The following is a 22,386-nucleotide window of genomic DNA, read 5'->3' as shown; positions in this document are numbered from 1 at the left end:
ATAGGACTCAAAGACCATCTTGCTACCTCCAGCTGTGTAACTCATTAAAACCTAAAGTAAAATTTGAGTCACTCTTTCCACTGGCACCATGCAAGGGGTAAGACATGAAAGGAGAAACCACAGTCCTCAGGTACCAACAATCTGTAAGTAAACAAATAACCCAAAAAGATAGCACAGAAAGTTAAGTGTTGACACAGGTATGAGGAGACTGCCACAGGAGTATACACAGGGGTACATGATTTATCCAAAGATGAGGAAAAGGCACCATCTACATTATCTTGGAGGATTATAAGAGATGCAAGAAATAAGTATGTGGGGTTAACATGACCTAGGGCGCATGTCAGGGAAGTGTGTTACATTCAGAGAACTGTTTATATAGCTGGGGTAAGGCATTCCGATGGTGGGTGAAATATTAGAGTTGAGAACAAGGCATGGAAAATATTGTAAAGGGTCTTTTCTTCCATACAACTTATTTGAATTATATCCTGAAACAATGAGGAGCCACCTGTAGATTTAAACAGGGGAGTGACATATTAAATTTGGCTTTTGAGAGATATGGGTCTAGCAGCCGTGTGAGGGGTAAACTGGAGAGAAGCAAGGCCACGGGTAAGCTGGGAAGCTATTGTGGTATTCAAAGTGAGCTACAGGGATCTGAGCTGAGGCAGGGAATGGCAGGTGGTATGGAAAGCAGATGGCAGAGCTAAAAGAAATTTAAGATACAAATAGACATGGATATGAATAAAGAAGAAATAATACTTCTTACCTAGGTTACCTCACATGGTTGTTATATGAATAAAATAAACATGAAAGTGCTCTGTTAACTGTAAAGTTCTCTACCTTTAAGGAATTATTTTTTTACCAAATGCCTATGAATTAGAGATCCTTGGTTTAAAGGCATTCCCGTATGTTCAGACACAGTGAAACGACTATAAATTTAAACAATATGGGCTTCCCTGGTGGCGCAGTGGTTGAGAGTCCGCCTGCCGATGCAGGGGACACGGGTTCGTGCCCCGGTCCGGGAAGATCCCACATGCCGCGGAGCGGCTGGGCCCGTGAGCCATGGCCGCTGAGCCTGCGCGTCCAGAGCCTGTGCACCGCCAACGGGAGAGGCCACAACAGTGAGAGGTCCGCATACCGCAAAAAAAAAAAAGAAAAAAAAATTAAACTATATATATATATATATATATATATATATATATGTATATATATGTATATATAGTTTAAAAGTGCTTCTCTCACTCCTTAAGAAAAAAATAACATGCTAGGTAATGCATGTGGATTTAAATTTCTAGATGGAGACACTAGTGTGTATCTGCTTTGCATGAAGGTAGGGAGGTGTGGCAGGGGGAACTCCCTCTGGCCAATGACAAGAAGCAAGACAATAGAAGCACATTGATTTTTCAGGCATCTGTGGAAAAGCTCTTTCATGAACAGGAAGGATAAATATTTGAAACTAAAATCTAGGTGAGAAGTAATCAGATCCTAGAATAAATCGCTAGACAGAACTGAAATCAAAGACTCATAATACACCTGGTTCCTTACTAAAAGAACATTCCACTACAGTCTTGTCCCTGGATACAAACTTACCTGTCAGTATGTAGGTTGCACTCTAGTAAAAGCTACACTATCAAGAATGCAGTTTAGTCAATAAAGTAACTACAGTCAATGCCAAAAAAAGCACTTCTCTGATTACCACTTTAAAAAAGGACACAAAAAATGTAATGATTTAATGAGATTAGAACACAGAAACATCCCCAAGACCTACGGCAGAAGCACTAAAAGCAGATAGTGACCTAAATCTCTATTGTTAAATCTGTTTTCTTCCAAGCAGGTAGAGTGGGGTCATGAAAAAGTATGATGTTTGAAATCTGATAAATCTGGTTCAATTTCTAGCTGTCTCACAAGTAGCTTAAACTCACTGAGGCTCAGGTTCTAGATCAACGAAATAGAGATAATAAAACATTTGGGGGCTTGTTCAAAATTCTATCTAAAACAATCCATGAAAATTACCTAATACTGCATCTAGAATGTAAAAAAAATTCTGTAAATAGTCGGTATTATTATTATATTAGCAAGTATGTCCTGTAACCTAAATTTGCTCCTGTTTGATGACAATATTAGAAAATTAACATTCCTACTAATGTGCTATAGAAAAAAATGGACTTTCTTGAATTTGAACCAAATGTAGAATGGGAAGATAGAAGTAATGGGAATAAATATGAAAAGCTGAATGCAATAATAAAGCTATAGAAGAGGAAAAAATAAAATCTAATACCCACAGAAAAATACAAGTTGAAATTTTGCATGGCCATACTATAAAACAGATGAATAGATGGGGATATTTTTGTTCAGAGCATCAATGAGATTAATCATGCATCACTCTGTATTTGCTGTTACAATAACTATGTCATGCATTGCCTTGCTTAGCCTTCCCAGACAGACAAGGAGTTTCAGTCACCATATTAGAAGGGGCTAAGGACTCTCCATTTTTCTTATGTTTGTTCTTTTTTTTTTTTTTTTTTGTAATTTTTATTGGGGTATAGTTGATTTACAATGTTGTGTTAGTTTCAGGTGTACAGCACAGTGAATCTGTTATACATATATCCACCCTTTTTCAGCTTTTTCCATATAGGCCATTACAAAGTATTGAGTAGAGTTCCCTGTGCTATATGGTAGTTCCTTATTAGTTATCTATTTTATATATAGTAGTGTGTATGTGTCAATCCCAGTCTTCCAATTTATCCCCCCCATCCCCTGGTAACCATAATTTTATTTTCTACACCTGTAACTCTATTTCTGTTTTGTAGATAAGTTCATTTGTAGTCTTTTTTTAGATTTGATATATAAGTGATATCATATGATATTTGTAAAGATTCTCCATGTTTTAATAAAGTCATTACTGTCAGAATTCGGAGACTATTTCCACTTCTATTTCTCGTCTTTCTACTAACTAGAAGAGGTCTTAAGCAAGTGACTATCTCTCTATAGGTCTCAGTTTCTTCATCTGTCAAACTAAGACACTGGACTATGTATTCTTTAATGGTCTCTGGGCTTCAAATTCTATGCTTGTATAGAATATATATCCTTAGATGTTTGCAATACATATAATGAACATGTAAAATGGTCATTTCCAGAAAAAATAAAGAATCCTACAAATCAATAAAAAACAGATGACATCTCAACGGAAAAATAAGCATGAGGCTAGAACAGGCTCCTTACTAAAGCTAACATCCACATGACCAACAAATGTATAAAAGGGTTCTCCAACTCATTAGTCATTTGAAAAGAATGGAAATGAAAACCACAATAAGACAGTACAGAACAACAGCCAGATGGCTAAAATTAAACACTGATAATACTAAGCACTGGCAACAATATCCAGAACTTTCATATACTGATGGCAGTGATTAAGTAAGGTTGTTTACCTACATTAAAAAATAAATTTGGTTTTCTCAACTAAAGGTGGTGCTTGGTTATTCTGTGACCAAGCAATTCCACTTTTTGGTATTCACTTAACAGAGGTGCATGTACATGTGTAAAATGTACAAGAATGTTCAGAGTAATATTGTTTTTAGAGCCCCCAAACAGAATCAATCCACATGTTCACTAAGAGCAAATGGGGGTAAGTAAGTGAATTGTGGCATATCCATACAATGGCATACTACACAGCACTGAAAATGATTCAGCCCCAACTGAAAGCAATAAAATTGATGGATTTCATAAAAATAATGTTGAGAAAAAGAAGTCAGACACAAAGGAGTACATACTGTATATTCCCAACTATATAAATTTCAGAAATGGCATCTCCTAATCTATGGTGTGTTAGAGAGGTCAGTGTGGTGTTTATCTTTGAGGAAGTACTGACTCAGAAGGGGTACGATTGGGGTTTCGGGATACTGGTGCTACTCTTTTTCTTCTTTTGAGTAATCACTGGGAGGTACTAACTCTGAAAATTCATTAAGTTGTACACTTATTGATTTGTGCACTTTTAAATGTTTTTGTTATATTTTGATAAAGAAGTTTTGCAAACTAAGCCAGACAGAACTGCTTTTATCTACAAAAGAAAATTACTCCAATAATGAATGTGCCTTTACCCTATATATATAAATTACTTCAGAAAGTCAGATAGAGACAGAAACAGATATACATACATGCCTGCATGCAAACATACACATCTATATAGGTATGAAGGGGCGAGGGGAAACAAGAAAGGGAAGAGGTAATGGGGGGAAGGGGGAAGGAAGGAGGGGGAGGGGGAAGGGGGAGGAGGAGAGAGGGAGAAAGACTTTCTAGACCATTCAAGTGTTAAAGAAAATATCCTGCTTACCTTTCTTCCAAATTAAAATGTAAACCTATGTCTTCTTAAGTTCCTAGGAGTCAGGGGTGACGCTGAAAACCAATTAATTCTGAATGCTTTTTTTTTTTTTTTTTTGCAGTACGCGGGCCTCTCACTGTTGTGGCCTCTCCCGTTGCGGAGCACAGGCTCCGGCGCAGGCTCAGCGGCCACGGCTCACGGGCCCAGCCGCTCCGCGGCATGTGGGATCTTCCCGGACCGGGGCACGAACCCGTGTCCCCTGCATCAGTAGGCGGACTCTCAACCACTGCGCCACCAGGGAAGCCCAATGCTAGATGCTTTTGAAGTTGGATGAAACCTTTGTGATTATCTAACACAATTTCCTCATATTATGGGTCTATGTAGCAATAGGCCCATCATATATAAAATGTCATCCTTTTAGCCCTCCTGTGTAATCTGAGGTCTAATTCTGTGATTAATTTAATTAAACATAGGTGAACCGTTTTCAGATAGCTTCTAATTAAAGATAGATACATACTGAGATAAAACAATATGATAATTTCTCTAAAGATAGCATAGGAATGAGTTTTCAAGGATAATGTACATAAACTACCAAGAGAGATATTTTTTTTTCCCCTAAATCCTCCTGAAACATAGTTTTCATGGTCACACTCATGTAGGATTAAAAATGTTCAATCTCATTGTCTGAAACTGACTACACTCTAAACCTCTTCCTGCTAGGTATGATTTCAATGAAAATGAGCAATGGCTTGTAGGCAGACTTCTCCTTATTTCAAGTGAAACTTCAAGTAAGTTACTTTCCCCTTTACTTTGAATTACTAATCTTTTTCTCACTGCATCTGCAGTCTTTCTCCTCAGCTATCATTTTGCTCTTTCATAGACTTGCAGTTCTTTCAGATCACCCAAACTAGGAACCCTGGAAGCCTCTAGCTCATTCCCTAGCTGGCTTTTCTCTCTGGAGTCACAGCTGCTGCTGTCTTCTGGTACACTGTAGATATTTTCCTGTCTTCATTCACATAACGCACATTCAGCTCTCAATTCCTCAGGGATCGTATCTGAGTCATCTTGCTCTAGCACAGATCCTGACAGTTGGGATTTATCAACACGTATTTGTTGGATGAATGGAAAACAGCAGAAACAACCTGTCACTTCAGTTGGTGGGCTTTGATCCTGTTCTGGATGACGCAATGGAGAAACGGGCTCTGTCTCTTAGAACCACCAGGGCCATCAGAGCCCATCTATGAATAGGTCAGCAGCCAAAGGGAGATGAACCTGAGATTCCTACTCACTATATTATTAGCATTTCCATAACAGGCAGACTTTTACTCAATTTCCTCCTTTTCACACTTGTCACAGAACATAAATAAATCCCACAACTTGCCTAAAACCCATAAAATTTCAGGTTAACATTAGCGTCACTTTCCATAATGCAGTTTATTGTTGCTGTAATGCATAATTCCACCCATAATATGTCAAACGGAGATCTGTGCTAGCAAAATGAGAATATGATGGTCCTCATCAGGTTTTATCCTTGGAACATTGCAATCAGTTCTAACAATGTTATGACCAGAGCAGATAGATTCTGATAAATCTATTTTCCCTACTTCTTAGTTCTTTTTATTCATCTCCGGATTGCCAGGTAATGACAATATTTCTTTGGAAATGGTGAGAAGCACCATTTATCCTCAAGTGTATGTGAATACTGATTAGTTTCTGCCTACCACCTAAGCTTCTGGTTCAGCCATCGCCCACTTCCTGTATAAACCTTTGTCCAGAAGCTTATTTCCTATCTTTACTTCCCACAGTACTTTTGTCTAGACCATCTTCTTACCCATTTGCTTATGCCCTGCAGTGCACTCCGGACTATGTAAGCCCAAAGCCAAAGAAAATAAGTTTTTTGAAGGCCAGTCATGTTAGATACATGCTAGGAATGTCATACTTTTAAAATTGAAGTCAGGTTTCCAAAACCAGTATATATGTTTAATATTTAAAGTAGCCTTGCTTTATTCAGAAACCTCACTTTATATTGCAATTACTGTTAATGGTTCAAAATGGACTCAGTAATAAACAAGGTTTTCTTCCAAAAAATTTATTTTCCAAAATTACCAAAGAAGGCACTGCAACATTACAGCTAACTCTATTTTTTCATTTAATTTAAAGACAGTGTGAACAAGTCCTGAAGACGATGTCTTATCTTTTATTAATATCTATACTGAGTGGATTAAATTTCTGGAAAGTTATATCTACATAGAGAATCTATAAATTTCTTGAGGGCAGAAAATAAAGCATAAAAAGACTTAAATCCTTTAAAGCTTTAAGCACTATGACCAGTGAATAATAAACAAGTAAATATTTAATTTGATCTTATAAATATCATTTGAAATGTATTTATTTTCATTAAGATTTTCCCCCCAAAATCTTAATTTTCTTTCATCAAGTTACGAGTTTCTGCTCACTTGCCATTATTTTGTTTTTCTTTTGCATTTGACCCCAACATAATAATATATGAAGACATCAGGATAAATGAAAGACCAACACCTGCCTTAATGTTGAAACTACAGTAAGAGCTTCACGGTAAGACAGCCTTCTCTCCCCTCTGAGTCTGACATTTTCCTAAAGGACATACAAATTGCACAAATATTTTATATGCTTTTTGCTATGCGATAACATCTTGAATACATACTTTAAATCAAAGGGAGAGTCACATTTGTCTCCTTCTTAAAAAAATTTAAACATGGTGATTTCTTATTTTCTAAACTTAAAGAAAAGGAAAAGTGAAATAGAAAATCAAGTATTTTTAAACATTTGGGGGGTTTTGTTTGATTTTATTATTTTAATAAGAGACACAAAGTAAAACATGTAAAAATACAAAATCTTACCCAACACATTCTAAAAAATGCTTAATTGTCAAAGAAGCAGTATGCCTGTTATACTTATTACTGGTCTCTAATAGAAATAGATTTAAAAAGAATGTCTTGGAGAAACAGTGTACTTTCATCATTTCCTGAGAAGCTCAGTGATTATGAGCAATGCCAAGTAGAGCTCAATATTCTTACCCTTGGAATCAAGAAAAAGAAAGTTCTTTAAAAGATCAAGATCTCTGATAGCAATAACAAAAACTAAATTTGCCAAAGGTAGGGCCCTCCTCTTGTCAATTTCAGGCAAGAAGCAATCTTTCTCTGCATAGTGAAAAGTAAGCTACCTAAGGGAAAGATCTGTGTGACTGCAACAGCAAAAAATTGACTGGATGGTTGAAAAATAATACTTTTTGAGAATTTTTTTAGAAACTTTACTTACACGTTGGTTTTTACTTCATTCTGAGATAGATTAAGAGGAAATGAAATTCTTTTCACACACAAAACACCTCCCTCATGAAAATTTCTCACAGTTGCCTCTTTTATCTTCCTTCAGCTTTATCCTCTTCCTCAGTGAGTCTCCCTCATTGCTCCATATTCCTAAACCAATAGGAAGAATTTCCTTCAGACCCTTAAGCCTTGTATCTGTTACCATAGAGACAGGCATCATAAGATAGCTGCTCAGTAACATCCTCATGGAAATAAAATAAGAATCCTATGGGTTTTATAGGAATTTCCAGTGCTACCAATGAACAGCAATGATATCCCTCCCTAGAAAAAAGGCAGGGATTTTAGTTTCACAATCATGGAATTATGGAGATTGTCATTTATGATGGTAAACCCAGAATCTCTTAAATTTATGCTTAGAATCTAATTACAGTTTCTCACATGATTTGAAAAAAAAATTCCCTTGTATCCACATGTTCAGGAAAATAGCTCAGAACTATTTCATTGCTAACTTTTAACTCTAGCATGTCTTATCAACCATTTACCAACAGCCTCAACTGTTGTTTTATAGTGCAGTGCATATATTTTTATTTTGATATTCTTTGATCCCCTCCAGACCATATTTTGATCAAGAACACCCTCATCTATTTAAAAAGGTGTGCACCTCTCCAGATCACTGTAATACAAAAGCCGCTTAGAAAGACTATAGACCTACAAAGAGAGAAAAAGTAGCTGCAGGAAGTAATTCCCACTGACTTCACTTGTTTTCCACTGACTCTGTACTTTCTGTAAGTCTACCAAAATCACAATAATTGAACAGTAACAATAAAAATAACTTAATCTTAGCAAGTAGGTAAGTTCAGCGAGATCAATGGACTTAGGCAAAGCACATATTACAGAATTCAGAGATCTCAAGTTTTCTTATAGACATAATAAACAGACATTTCTCAGCAAGTAAAATCTCTTAACAGATTAACTGCCACAATGGCCCCATCATTAACTCCTAAGCTGTATACCTGGACCACTTTGCAAAGTCTGTAGTGCTTACATATTATGGGTGATCACAACTTCTGTTTATGGTCTTCAGCTGATATTTAATGGTGACCTCGCTTGCTCTAGACACTTGATTCAATGAGCAAAAAGGAAAGTCCTCTGACAGACTAGAGATGAGGTCAGCAAACTTTTACTACTAGGAAGGGCCAGATAATAAATATGGTCTCTGTCACCACCACTTAACTGCTGTGCTAGCATGAAAACAGCCAGAGACAATCTGTAAACAGATATGCTGCCAATAAAACTTTATTAATATTCACTTAAATCAAAATTTCATATAATTTTTATGTCACAAAATATTATTCATCTTTTTAAAAAACCATTTAGAAATACAGAAACCATTGTTAGCTGGCTAGACAGAAAGAGCCATGGCACATGGGTCATAATTACTGGCATGGAGGGCGCCAATAGAGTACTAGAGACACTCAAAGGAATCGCTGAAAAGGGAAATATTTTTTTGTAAGCTGTGACTAGACTCAAAGGTTCTTAAAATTAGAAATTATCTCAGACATCTTCTTCTTCAAATTCTCTTTAATGCAGGAACTGCACTCCCAGCAATGAACACTTCAGGAACAAGGAGTGCAGTATCTCAGAGTAGTCAATTCTCTGCTTATACAATTATTGAAATAATATTTTTTTCTTCAGTACGAGAGAGGTAAAAATGAGTCTAACCCCTCTTCTACACTGTAGCTCATCTGATATTTGAAACTGGTCTAATTTTTCTTTATTCTTTTTCCTTCAAGCACTCTTCAATTTTTCCCTTTTCTAGAACCTTCAAGGCCCCTCAACTGTTGTGGTTTCTAGCACACTTCACCAACCATCCAGGCATTTTTTTTTCCACTGAACACTCTGAGGTGTTAAAGTTCCTCTTAGACCATGGTATGCCTCTAAAAAAGTTCCTTCTCAACTTTGTTCTCTCTTTCTTTTTTTTGTTTCCTTCCAGAAAGGATAAATGTCTAATATTACTTTTATTTTGTTTTGATGTCATATGAGACTGTGACTGACACTGAAATATGGCCAACAAAAATCAATGTCTTTTTCAATGAATGGTTGCTAAGCTTTAACTCTCTCCCATACCATACTTGTTGCAATGATTTTTAAACTTTAGTGCAGGATGTTATTCCTCTTAAAATGTTATCTTTCTGGTGTCATCAAGTTTTCTAGATGATCATAATCCTTTGGTACATAATACTTCAATGCATTTCTTTTCTTTCTCAGTTGGACAAGCTATTTTGATGTTTCTTCTTCTTTTGGATATTAGTATTTCACAGGCCAAAGGGCCAAAGTCAGAATTACAGGTCACACTATGAGAGATTAGTTGCAAGTCAGATAGATCCAGTTGGATAGAATTATATCATAGTCCTGTGAGAGCCCCCCTTCCTGGTTTACAATGATTCATTAATTGATAGACCAATACAGAATAATTTATCAAGGTAATTAATCTACCAGACACATCAAATAGCAAATATTTCTCCATCCTGACTACATCATAAAAGTCTTCAAAAAACTCTATGGTATAATCAAAATAACTAGCCATATTACCTACTGTTTCATAGAACCTTGGAGGATTACAGCCTGTATTGCCTTTCCCCTCATTCTAAATCATCCCATCTTCCTTAGGAATTCTCAGCTATTCCCAATGAGGGGAAAATATTGCTTATTTTTTCCAAAAAAAATTCCAATAGGGACAGTTGTTTACTCTCCCCACTTTTCTCCGTTTCCATTTTAGTTTGTTAACTCCAGGACCAATTTAAAATACTGTCATGGTGTTCTCTTTTTAAACAGTTTGATTCTTTTTTTCAGAAGTATGCACGCACTTATGTGGTTTCTTTGTGTTTGCTTTTTCGTTCTTAAAATATAGACAACCTGAGAATTGGAGAATAAAAGGAAGGAGCAAGCTTCTCAGGAAAAACACTTCGAAGCACATTTCTTAACTGACAGTGTCTCACCCTGCTCGTCTTTGTAGACGAAGAGCAGTACATCTGAAGGCAGGCCAATCCAACACAAGTGGGAATTTTCATTAGACAAGATTATCATTAAAGGAGAACTAAGGAACATTCTTGATTAAAAAAATAATGTTGCTCAATAAGATTTTTACCTAAAAGAAGCAAATAGTTGCTATCTTTGCTTTTGTAGTATAAATGCCTTAGAAAAAAACAATCTGGGTTTGTAGAGAATTGGGAAAAACAAAGATTTATACATAAATTTCATATTTTAAAAATACTTAAACATTTATATTTCATTTGTCCCACCTCTCTTTCACATACTATTTCTATTTTTATGTTTTTCTTTTTTTTCCCCTGAATCTCTTCAGAAAACACAGAACTAAGCAACTGAGGATTTGGCAACTTCACATGTTCTCATCACCGTGCACGCCAATTTTGTTCCACAGCCAGAAAGGTCAGCGATAATTTCCAGCTCTCACAAATGCATTTATAAATAAAGGGACGCCTGCTCTTCAGGTGTGCGGCCCAAAGCCTCTAAGATTTCATTAATAATCAACAGCTGGTGCCACCTAGTGTCTGTCCTCTTCATTCATCAGTGGAATCAAATACAAAGCACTTCTTAATCACAAACGAGGCAGTCTGAACGACAAACAAAAAAACACGGTCTGGGGAGTCCAGTGGCTGATTTAAATTACACTATCTTCATTGAAAGGAAAACCTTCTTTTTAAAGTAACTATGGTAACAGGAGTGTAAGGTTAGCAGGAAGCTCACATTTTTCTCACAGGAGACAATTCACAAAAGGAGAGTCCTACTAAAGATGTAATGTAAAAGAGTTTTTCCAGACTTGAACTGTCACTTACAATGGTTATAAAAAGTTGAGAAATAAAACTGACAGAAAAGAACTGTGTTTTAAACAAGAGTTTAGATACAGCTGATTTTTGTCAACCAACCAAGAAATAACCCTCTATCATTTGGGTGCCAAATTCTGTTAGTCTCTGAGTTCTCAAAGATTAAAGAAGTCCTTAACAGACTGTACCAAACACATACAGCACTCCAAAGTATTAACAGGAAATAATGAGGTTGCCTGAATCACATTATTTTTAAAGATGTTTGCAGCTAAAACTATACATCTAGGAAACTATTTTCTTTCCTGCTGTATGTATGAATTATGAATTACATATTCAACCACAGTCATGTATGCTTCAAGGTTAAAAAGTACTCATTTAAATCTCTATTTTTCAAAACAGAAGTTATGAACCCAAGCCCATCAGTTTCTAATTATTCACTGATATTTAAATACATGTTGTTTTAAGTCACTCTTTCTAAGAGGAACACGTAATTGAAAAACATGGACTAACATTCAGGGAAAAAAGTTACATAACAGCCAGTAGTGTTCCTTGACCAGACTGACTATTACTATTACTGACTATTACTACAGAAAAGGTACAGAACATATAAGCAATATTGTGTACACTGAAAGGTCATATTAGATGTTCATACACGATAGTCCATTAACTTGGATCATTTAGCTACTCAGGTTACTGGGGAAACTGGGCATAGAGCTGAAAGATTCTCTATCATATGGACAGTTAACAATCATTCTTTTCATACTTAGGAAAATCTATTTCTATATTATTGGACATCTGTTTGAAGCAATTACTTGTTAAAACAGCTCTGAATGTTTTATTTTCTTGTTACCCTAGTGGTGATAAAAATTATTTCAATATGTTTGGTCCAATATATACTCACTGACAGATCTCTATGACAGCGTATGAAGACAGAATATGGAAACAATGGATAGTTTCTACAAAAAGCTTAAATTGTTCCCCTTTTCCCCAAAACTTTATTTTTGGAGGCTAATTCAGCCCAGGCTCATGCTCCATTTGTTTAAAAGTACTATAAGTATAATACACTGACTGTAAGGGAAAGAAATATTGCAAAACAGCAAAAGGGTTCTAAAAATTGTACGCAGTCAAGAAAGAATACAAGACAAAACTCATTAAGGTTCCAAACTAATTAAATAAATAAATGCTCCAATTTTCAATAATTTATCATTTTCTGTCATTTTTCATTAACAGCTTTCAAAGCCCTATCCGAAACAAGCTGATACAGAGAAATTAAGAGCAGTAATCAAGCGAGAAATGATAGACCAGCTGGGTCGACATCAACTTGGCAAAACGTGAATACAGTTCAATAGCTGAAACAGATGCTAGAGTTGTTGAAAAACCCTGCAGGAGATATTGATGTATTTTCTTCATATAATGCAGAATGACTGAATAAATGTCAAAATCTAGAAATGAATGAGGAGAAAAAACTGACAGCCAAACTCCTTATAAAACAGAAACCAAGTGTAACAGTTTTCAACCTATCCAAACATTCTATACATTCTCATTTTTCTCAATGTCTGAATATGCCAATAAATCCAACAGTCCTTGTAACTAAATAGCATGTAACTGATCTGGGGTAGATTTCCCCATAGATCCTCCCCCCACCTCGGCCCCGTCATCATCTACCTGAAGAAACCTAGACTCTTGAAAAATACTTTATTCTAAAATCTTCCAACACTGATTTCTATCCCAGAAGGGTTTCCCTGAGGTTGGAGTCAAGCACTCCCTCCCGCAAAATGTAACGCAGCACAAGGAAATTTTAAAATCCATTCTGTAAAAGCAACACTGTTTGCAGAGTTTGGAGAGCTCGGCAACAAACCCCAGCTACCAACAGCTGCTTGTTCAAACATATGCTTTGTCATGGTCAGCTTCTAATTGTATTCATAATGATGTAATAGCTTTAATAATCCTACCTTCCATGCCAGCTGTTTTTCCTGTCACTCCATCATGCCAATAAGTTGGCTGCTGTAACAAATCAAGATAGTGCAAAACAGCATCTTTCTCCTGATTCTGTCATCTTCCTGAAAGCATTCTATTACTGCCGACTGCTGGGAACCAGAAAGTCTATTTGAATTCCAACAGCTCCCCTTTCGCATGATTCAAGTTAGGTTAGGTGGGCATGCCTAACATGATTCTCTCAGTCATTTATTATGCAGCTGCTACAACGTCGGTGTGGTAACCACTCTGACTATCTGATACGTCAGTCGAACAAAACCTACACCTCAGAGCAAACACATGAGCCGGAGCAGCGTTCTGCATTTAATGAGCATTCTTCCTGCCTAAAAAGCAGTGGATCTGCAAATTTCTTTCAGTATCTATTCGTTCCTCTGTATGGCAAAGCCTCTGGCTTATTTTCCTAACTATACCAAAAATAGAGTTCCTTTGCCACACATCATATTATTCACACGGAAATTTTGGCTAATTTTCACTTCTCTTCACAGCCTTTAAAGGGTAAAAACTCTCCTCTGGTTCTACTTTTGAAATAAGGATGCTGTGTGCTCAGTTCCACATCTCTGCTTTAATATAAAACATAGCATCATGCACTCTCTCAAATGGAATTTGTCTCTTGCGATTCTATGGAAATTTTTCTAAGAAGAGAAAGTTTTTCAAGAAAAGATTTATTTTGCACATTGGATACATTTAAAGTCTGGTACTCTGTGTATTTCTCCTAAGAGTTGACTTTATACTTGATATTTTGACTTAAGAGGAGTGCTTTCTTTACCAGTGAGAAATGAGATTAGCTGACTCTCTCACACAACTTGTTTACCAAGTGAATAAGTGTCATTTTAGGAAAACGTATTTTGTATTTTAAAAATACCATTTATGAATCAATAGCTTTAAAAAATTACCATATTAATTTCACCTAAAATTTCTAAGTACACCTCTCTCAGAGGGTTAATGTTTATAGTTTGAAATGTTGAAAGAGAAAAACTGAACTATTTTCATAAGAAAAATACTTTTTCAAAAGGGAGAAGTGATAAAATCTTATGTTTCCTTTCAAACATCTACCCAATATTCAGTTTAGCAAAAAGTAAACAGCTTGTCGGGTCGCTACATTATGTGAGATGTGCCAATGTCACTGCTCTGAAATACTATTTCCCTAAGGGTGTGTGTGTATACATTTTAGCCATACTAACTCCATTTCAATTTAATGTAACAAACACAAATAATCCCTATATATTAAGACATATATACTAATGAGTAACTTAGAGTTTATTATGTTTAATTTATAAATGCCAGGGGAAAAAAACCTCAGAAAGACAAACTGAGTCCATTTGAATCCAACAAAGTTCCTCTAATATATATATGGTCCAACATAACAATTCTGAAAATAGTGGTTTATCAATTACTGTTAATTTACAAAGAAATGACTTTTGTGCTGAGCATATCTAGCTTAGGTGTTGCGAACAGCATAAATAAATGCCATATGCTTTTATTTCTACTCTTAGCCTCTGTGTATCTCTCCAGCTTCAACTCTTGCCTCTCCTTCTTCCCTTCACACTCTGTTCCAGCCATAATGAACTTCTTTTTGTCCCTTTATAGCACTGTGCCCCTTACTGTCTCAGAGATATTGCATGTTCTGCTTCATCTTTCCATACGCCACTTCTCACTTTTGATTGCCTACCTTCCATCCAATATTCAGATATCAGCTTGAAACATAATTTGCTGTCAGCATCTTTCTTCCCCTAGATAAAATTATATTCCCCTGCTATGCAATTTCATAGCATCTTGCACTTCCTTTGTCTTCCTCATAATAATGGCAGATACTTATAGAGCAGAAGGTGGCAGGCACTGTTCTCACATATACCACATATATATCTATGTATATCTATCACTACCATATTGATACTCATTCAATCATCATATGGAACCTATGAGGGTGACTATTATTATATGCATTTTATATATGAGGAAACTGAGGCTCTGAAAAGTTAAATAACTCAGCCAAGGTCACATGACTTTATTCAACTGTATTTCCTGGTATACTATTAGGTCTTGAGACTGGCGATCATGTTTGTTTTGTCCGTTGCTAAATCCTAATGCCAGCGCAGTATCTGGAAAATATTATTCCATTCTTCACTCATCCAGTAGAACCTGCTTTGCACAATGCACTGTAGTAAGTGCTGGTTATGGTCAAAACGGATATGAATCTTATTTTCATGGAGCTAATGGATGAGGGCAAGAGGTCCAAGGATTCACAGATAAAATTCAGACATCTATTAACTTGGATGAGAGACATGTTACATCCATATTTTCATTAGCCTCAAGCATTTTTTTTTTCGTTTTCGGAACGCGGGCCTCTCACTGTTGTGGCCTCTCCCGTTGTGGAGCACAGGCTCCGGACGCGCAGGCTCAGCGGCCATGGCTCACGGGCCCAGCCGCTCCGCGGCATGTGGGATCTTCCCGGACCGGGGCACAAACCCACGTCCCCTGCATCGGCAGGCAGACTCTCAACCACTGTGCCACTAAGGAAGCCCCCTCTAGCATTATTTTCATTTGTGTTTGCATGCTATAAACCACAGTAGTATAAGCAGTACCTGTACTTTTTTCTTGAATAAAAATCACAAATTTTTCACATGTTATAGATGCTGCATGTACCTCACAGTATTCTTTTACAGTCATCATTACTTTGACATTATGGTTACTATTAATTCCACCACCATATTGTGTTACTTAACGTGTTAATAAGGAAATTAAACTTTAAAAATTTTTAAAATATTTAGAAAACTTTGTCTCAATACAACTGGTTTATGTTATAGTCCTAAATATTTTGTGTATTTAAATATAATTTAGATAAGCTTAACCAACTGTCAAAGGCCTTAAGATATTATGGCTTTAATATGTTCCAGCAATCCCACTCCTGGGCATATATCCAGATAAAACTATAATTCAAAAAGATACATGCACCCCTATGTTCATAGCAGCATTATTCACAATAGGCAAGACACAGAAACAACCTAATTGTCCACGACAGATGAATGGATAAAGAAGATGTGATGTATATATATATATACAATGGAATATTACTGAGCCATAAAAAGAATGAAATAATGCCATTTGCAGAAACATGGATGGACCTAGAGATTATCATACTAAGTGAAGTAAGTCAGAAAGAGAAAGACAAATACCATATGATATCACTTACATGTGTAATCTAAAATATGACACAAATGAACCTATCTACGAAACAGAAACAGACTCACAGACATAGAGAGCAGACTTGTGGTTGCCAAGATGTGGGGGAGGGACGGATTGGGAGTTTGGGGTTAGCAGATGCAAACTATTAAATATAGGATGGATAAACAACAAGGTCCTACTGTATAGCACAGAGAACTATACTCAATATCCTAAAACAAACCATAATGGAAAAGAATATATATATATACACATAATATGTATAACTGAATCACTTTGCTGTACAGCAGAAATTAATACTCCATTGTAAATAAGCTATTATTCAAAATAAATTTAAAAATAAAATAAAATCTTAAATTTATATATAAAAAACAATGTTAGGGATTTAATCTTCACCAGGTGTCGATGCTAGAACCCCTGGCCTAGAGGATGGGAGAATATAGCATACTGGTTAATATCATTATCTCCAATATCTGACAACCTGCGTTCAAATCACATATCCATGGTTTAGTGTCAATGTGCTGTAGGGCAAGTTATCTTCAATTTACTCGTTCATAAAATTGGAATAATAATTGGTCTTTTGCATTCTTGCTGGGAGGATTAAATAAGAGAATGACTGTAAAATACTTAGTATAACACTCACATTTTTTAAACTTTTAATGATTTATGTATTATTAGACTAAAGGCCAGATACAAAGCTATTATGACAAATAAACTGTGAAAGAGATACAAAGTATTTACAAAGATTCCTAGAACAGGAACTGGAACTCTCCTATACTACTGATGGAAATGTAAAATGGTAAAAACCATTTTGAAAACTGGTTTGGCAATTTGTTAAAATGGTAAACATATACATACTGTAAGAGCCACCCTTTCCAGTCAGAGAAAAATGAAAGTATATGTCCATAAAAAAAAAAACCTGTACATGAGTATTCATAGCAGCTATATTTGTAAGAGCCCCAGCTGGAAACAATCCACATATTCATCATTATGTGAATGGATAAACAAACTATGGTAAAGCTATACAACAGAATACTACTTCGCCATGGAAAGGATTGGTCTATTGATATATGCACCACCATGAATGAAGTGCAAAAGAAGCATGCTAATTGAAAGAGGCCAAACAAAAAGAGTATGTACTGTATGATTTCACTGCTACAAAACTCTAGAAAATGCAAATCAATCTGTAGTGACAGTAAGCACTTTAGTGGTTGCAAAGGGAAAGTACAGATGAGGGACAGAGAAGAGGTGTTATAAAAAGTCATGAATAAACTTGTAAGATGATGTACATATCTGCTATCTTGATTGTGGTGATGGTTTCATGGAGATAGATATATAGACAGATAGATAAAAACATATCAAATTGTACATTTTAAATATGTACAGTTTATTAAATATCAATTATACCTCAATAACTATTAAAAACCTCCTTTTAATCAGACATAAGATCATTCAAATTAACTTAACTAAAAACTTAAAGTAACACAGTATCACCTCCTTAAAAAAATTAACCTAAAGAATGTATGTTCTAAATAACTCTATCTACATGTAATAATCCTGCTAATCCCAAGAAAGTAATTTTCCCCACCATCTGCTATTTATAGCTCAATGTTATGACTGAACAATCTGAAAACTGACGTGTATCCAATAACAGGGAAGAATTTTGTCCTATTCAACATACACAATTTTGTTTGTTTATTGTGAGCATATAAACCAGTAAAATAAACAAACTGTTAGGCTGGTACAGAATGATCAGCCACATAAAATCTAAGGTATTGATCGATATTAGCTTGTTGCCATGTAATTCCATGTTACAGAAAACCTTGGAAGAAGCTTCGTTTGTTAAGTAATGATTAAAGATTAAAGGACTTGATTTTATAAATTATCCTCATTTCATAGCAAAGGATACCATAACAAACTCAATGAGTATTTTGAGTGGAAGATGGCTGAAAAAAGGCCAATTGAATCTATATGATAGTAGACTGAAAACAATAAAACCCATTCTCACATAAAATTTTCTCATATGCCATATTCAAAGTGCTGAGGTGGTAGAAATTTTAGCCAGATCACTGAACTTTTAAAAATTATTACCTCAGTGAAGTTACAGTGGATCAAGGAAAAGCAGAAAATCTTATCTTCATTATTTGAATCTAACACTGTTCTCCTCCCCCGTCTAGATCAGCCAAAATATATAAAAATGTTGGAGACACACACACACACAGCAGCAGCAGCAGCAGATCATATCACTGTCTCTACCCTCTCCTGTGGTTTCTTGTCACCCTTAGAACAAAAGCTCTTATTATACATGTGTGAAACTGACTTTCTTCTTTCTTCTACCATGCTACTCCCTATACCTTTCCTTATTTTTCTCTAATCACACTGGCCTTACTTCTCTTCAGACATTCCAAGATTATTCCCACCTTGGGGTATTTTCATTAGCTGATTATTCGAGGAACGTTTTTCCACAGATACTACAAAGTTCACTCCTCTTCATTCAGGTCTCTGTCCAAATATCACCTCAACAGAAAGCCCTTTCTGGACTTCTCTCTCTAAAGGAACACTTCCTTGACCTTAATCCTTCTGTATTTCTTTTACTGTTTTACTTTTTAAAATAACACTTATATTACCACCTGGCATCAAATTATTGATTTCAATCATTCATTCAAACATTTATTAAGCACTTACTTTATGCCTGACATTTTTCTGGGTGTTTGGAATAGTATTGACCTCATAGAGTTTGTAGTTTTGTGGAAAAAAGATATTGGACACAATCAAAGGTATGATTCAAAAAAAGTGTGATGAGTGCTACAGGCATAAATATTTTTAGAAGCATATTTAGAAGAATATTTTTAGAAGCATATGATTAAAGAACTAATCTTACAAAGTACTTCTTAAATATGGAACTAAAGGATAAGTGGTAATTACACGGATCAAGGGATAAAGGTGGAAAGTACTATAGGCAGAGGGAATAAGGCAGAAAACCATTGAAAAAATGAAAAAAAAGAAAAACCCAAAACCCTTGATGACTGGAGTACAGTGAATGACAGGGAGAGTAAAACATGATGACCAGGATGAGGGTGTCAAGATAAGCAGGGTTTAGATCATGTGGGCCTCAATGTCAGCCCTGTTAAAGATCCTGCAGTTTATCTTAGGAACACTGGAAAGCCACTGAAAGGTATTAAGTGAGTGAGTTACATGTTAAGACTGTATGTCAAATGTATAAACCAGAATGTACTGGGGTTAAAATGGGGTGGGGGATAACTCTAGAGGTATGGAGGCTTGTTAAGAGGCAATTTCAGTATATCAGGCAAGATAACTTGACTATATCTGCTAGCAAAGAAGACACAAAGAAGCAATGAGCTTCTATAGATATTTAAAAGGGAGAACTGACAGAACATTATGATTGTTTGGAAACTGAAGGTTCAGGAATATGAAGGAGTAAACATTTACTTCCACATTTTCAACTTGAGCAATTAAGAGAATGGCGGCAATATTTCCTGGAACAGCCAGGTTGGAAAACGATGATGCCTTGAGTTTTGCTTCTGTTGAGTTTGATAAACTTGGGAGACATTCGAGAAAAAGCAGAAAAGGAGGACACAGATATTAGGGTCTAAATTTTGGAAGACAAACATTTTAGATGTGCCATCATTTGATAGTAAATGAAGCCATCCATTTGAACAAAACTTGGATATGGAGCAAGCCAAGGAAAGAGACAAGAGCCTAGGATGGAGCACTGAGGTACTCTACCAATTAATGACTGGATGATAAAGAAAGACTTATCAAGAGATTGAGAAGGAATGTCCAGAGAAAAAGAGGAAAAGAAAAAAAAACACACATGGACTATGACATTCTTAAAGTTTAAGGAATAGGTAGTTGAAAGAAAGAAGAAATTATCAACTGGGTCAAATACGTTTATGAGATGCAATGAGAAGAAGACTAAGAAGTTCTGCGTTTAGGAACATAACTAACATGGTGAGCTGAATGTGAACAATTTCAGAGGAGCAGTAAAGGTAGAAGACAAGTTAGAATAGGTTGAAGAGTTAGCGGACCAATGTGGGAAGATAGTTAAAGGAGCCTTTGCAGGCAACATATATTTTTTTCTACTTTAGGGTTTATTTTTCCTGACAATATACAAACCTAGTTATGTTAAATATACCTAACATCCTACACAATTTTCAAGACTTTAAGTAGCATCAATGCCTAGGAATGCTGATTGACTGGTAGGGAAGACCAGATTGAATTTTTTCTTATCCAGTTTATTACCCACACTTCCCCCACATATGCTTACTCCCATACTCACTGGAGCTGCAGTATCCGTGCCTCTTTATTGGCATGTTGTACCAGTTACTTAAAGAGAGAAATTTAAATATCCACTATGATTGTTGGTTTCTCAGAGTCTCCACTTGTCAATTTTGCTTCACTCCTTTTGAAGGTGACTCCAAGTTCTATATGCCTATACATCCACGTTGATTTGACCCATTATATCATCACAAAATTTCCTTTCTCTCTCGTAATACCTCTCGCTTCAGTCGCCCTTGTCTGATATTAATATCACCATATCAATATTCTTTTGGTTCATGTTTGTATGTATCTTGCAACCTATCTGTGTCATTATAGTTAAAGTGGTTTTCTTCTGAACAGGCTGTTCTGGCTGTTTTTCCTCAGTATGACAATTTTTGTTTTTTTAACCAGTGTTTAATATGCCATCTACCATTCTGGTATTTTCTTTTTGTCCTATTTTTTCACTTATTTCTCTACTCTATCGTTTTTGCTACTGTTAATTATTGGACTTCCACATATGGTCGATACTACACCATTCATTGCTTTTATTGTTACTTTAGACAATTATCTTTTGTATTTACCCAGTTTTTTTTTTTTTACCATTATTGGAGAAGTTTATTCATTTTTGCAGGTCTGTTTATTTCTATCAAGAATAATTTTTCTTCAGCCTGCAGAATGTCCTTTAGAATTTACACTAGTGTAGAACTACTGGTGATAAATTATCTCACCTTTTGGATGACTGAGACCATCTCTATTTGACCATTATTTTTTTGTTAAAAACTTTCTTTTGAAGGATTGTACATTCACATGCAGTTTTAAGAAATCATGCTGCATACTCTTCGCCCAATTTTCCCCAATGGTAACATCTTGCATACCTATAGTACAATGTCACAAACAGGAAATTGACAGTGAGACTATCTTATTTACATGTCAACAGTTTTACATGTACTTCCCTTCCTCCCTGCTTCCTTCCTTCCATGTATTTTGTTCAAGGACATTTTATCACATGTGTACTTCGTGTGACCATCACCACAGTCAAGATACAAAATAGTCCCCTCACAAGAATTCCTCATTCTACACTTTTACTGCCATAGCCACCTCTCTTCTAGTTTCTGGCTTCTAAAGAGTTACCAAAATAAAATAAATGGGAAAAAAGGAAGGAACTAATAAAGATAAGGCACAGATAAATGATATTGAAAACCACAGAGACAATCAGTGTAACAAAAAGACAATTCTTTGAAAAAAGAAACAAATTTACAAATTTTTGGCAATAGTGACAAAGATAACAAGAGAAAAGACACAAATCATCAATAACAGGAATGGAACAGGAGATATCACTATAGACCTCACCTCAAAGTCATTAAAAGGATACTCAGAGAACACTAACAATAATTTTAGGCTCATAAATTCTACAACTTAAAAGAAAGAGAACAATTCTTTGAAAACCAGAAGCTATAAAAACTCA

The 22,386-nt window shown here is 35.7% G+C and overlaps 1 protein-coding gene across 1 annotated transcript in view; it reads right to left on the bottom strand.

Annotated features, from left to right (window-relative positions):
* DMD (dystrophin) overlaps nucleotides 1-13,536 on the bottom strand; it is a 2,236,200-nt gene extending 2,222,664 nt beyond the window's left edge. The window contains exon 1 of the mRNA XM_082680764.1: nucleotides 13,418-13,536. Within this exon, the coding sequence (XP_082536890.1) occupies nucleotides 13,418-13,424 (7 nt within the window). The 5' untranslated portion in view covers nucleotides 13,425-13,536. The remainder of the gene's footprint in view (nucleotides 1-13,417) is intronic.
* Between the last annotated feature and the right edge of the window lie 8,850 nt (nucleotides 13,537-22,386).

Source organism: Grampus griseus, assembly GCF_964374135.1.
Source record: "Grampus griseus genome assembly, chromosome: X".
NCBI lineage: Eukaryota > Metazoa > Chordata > Mammalia > Artiodactyla > Delphinidae > Grampus > Grampus griseus.
Note: the sequence above shows the minus strand (reverse complement) of the source record. Positions and strands in the feature narration are given on the sequence as shown.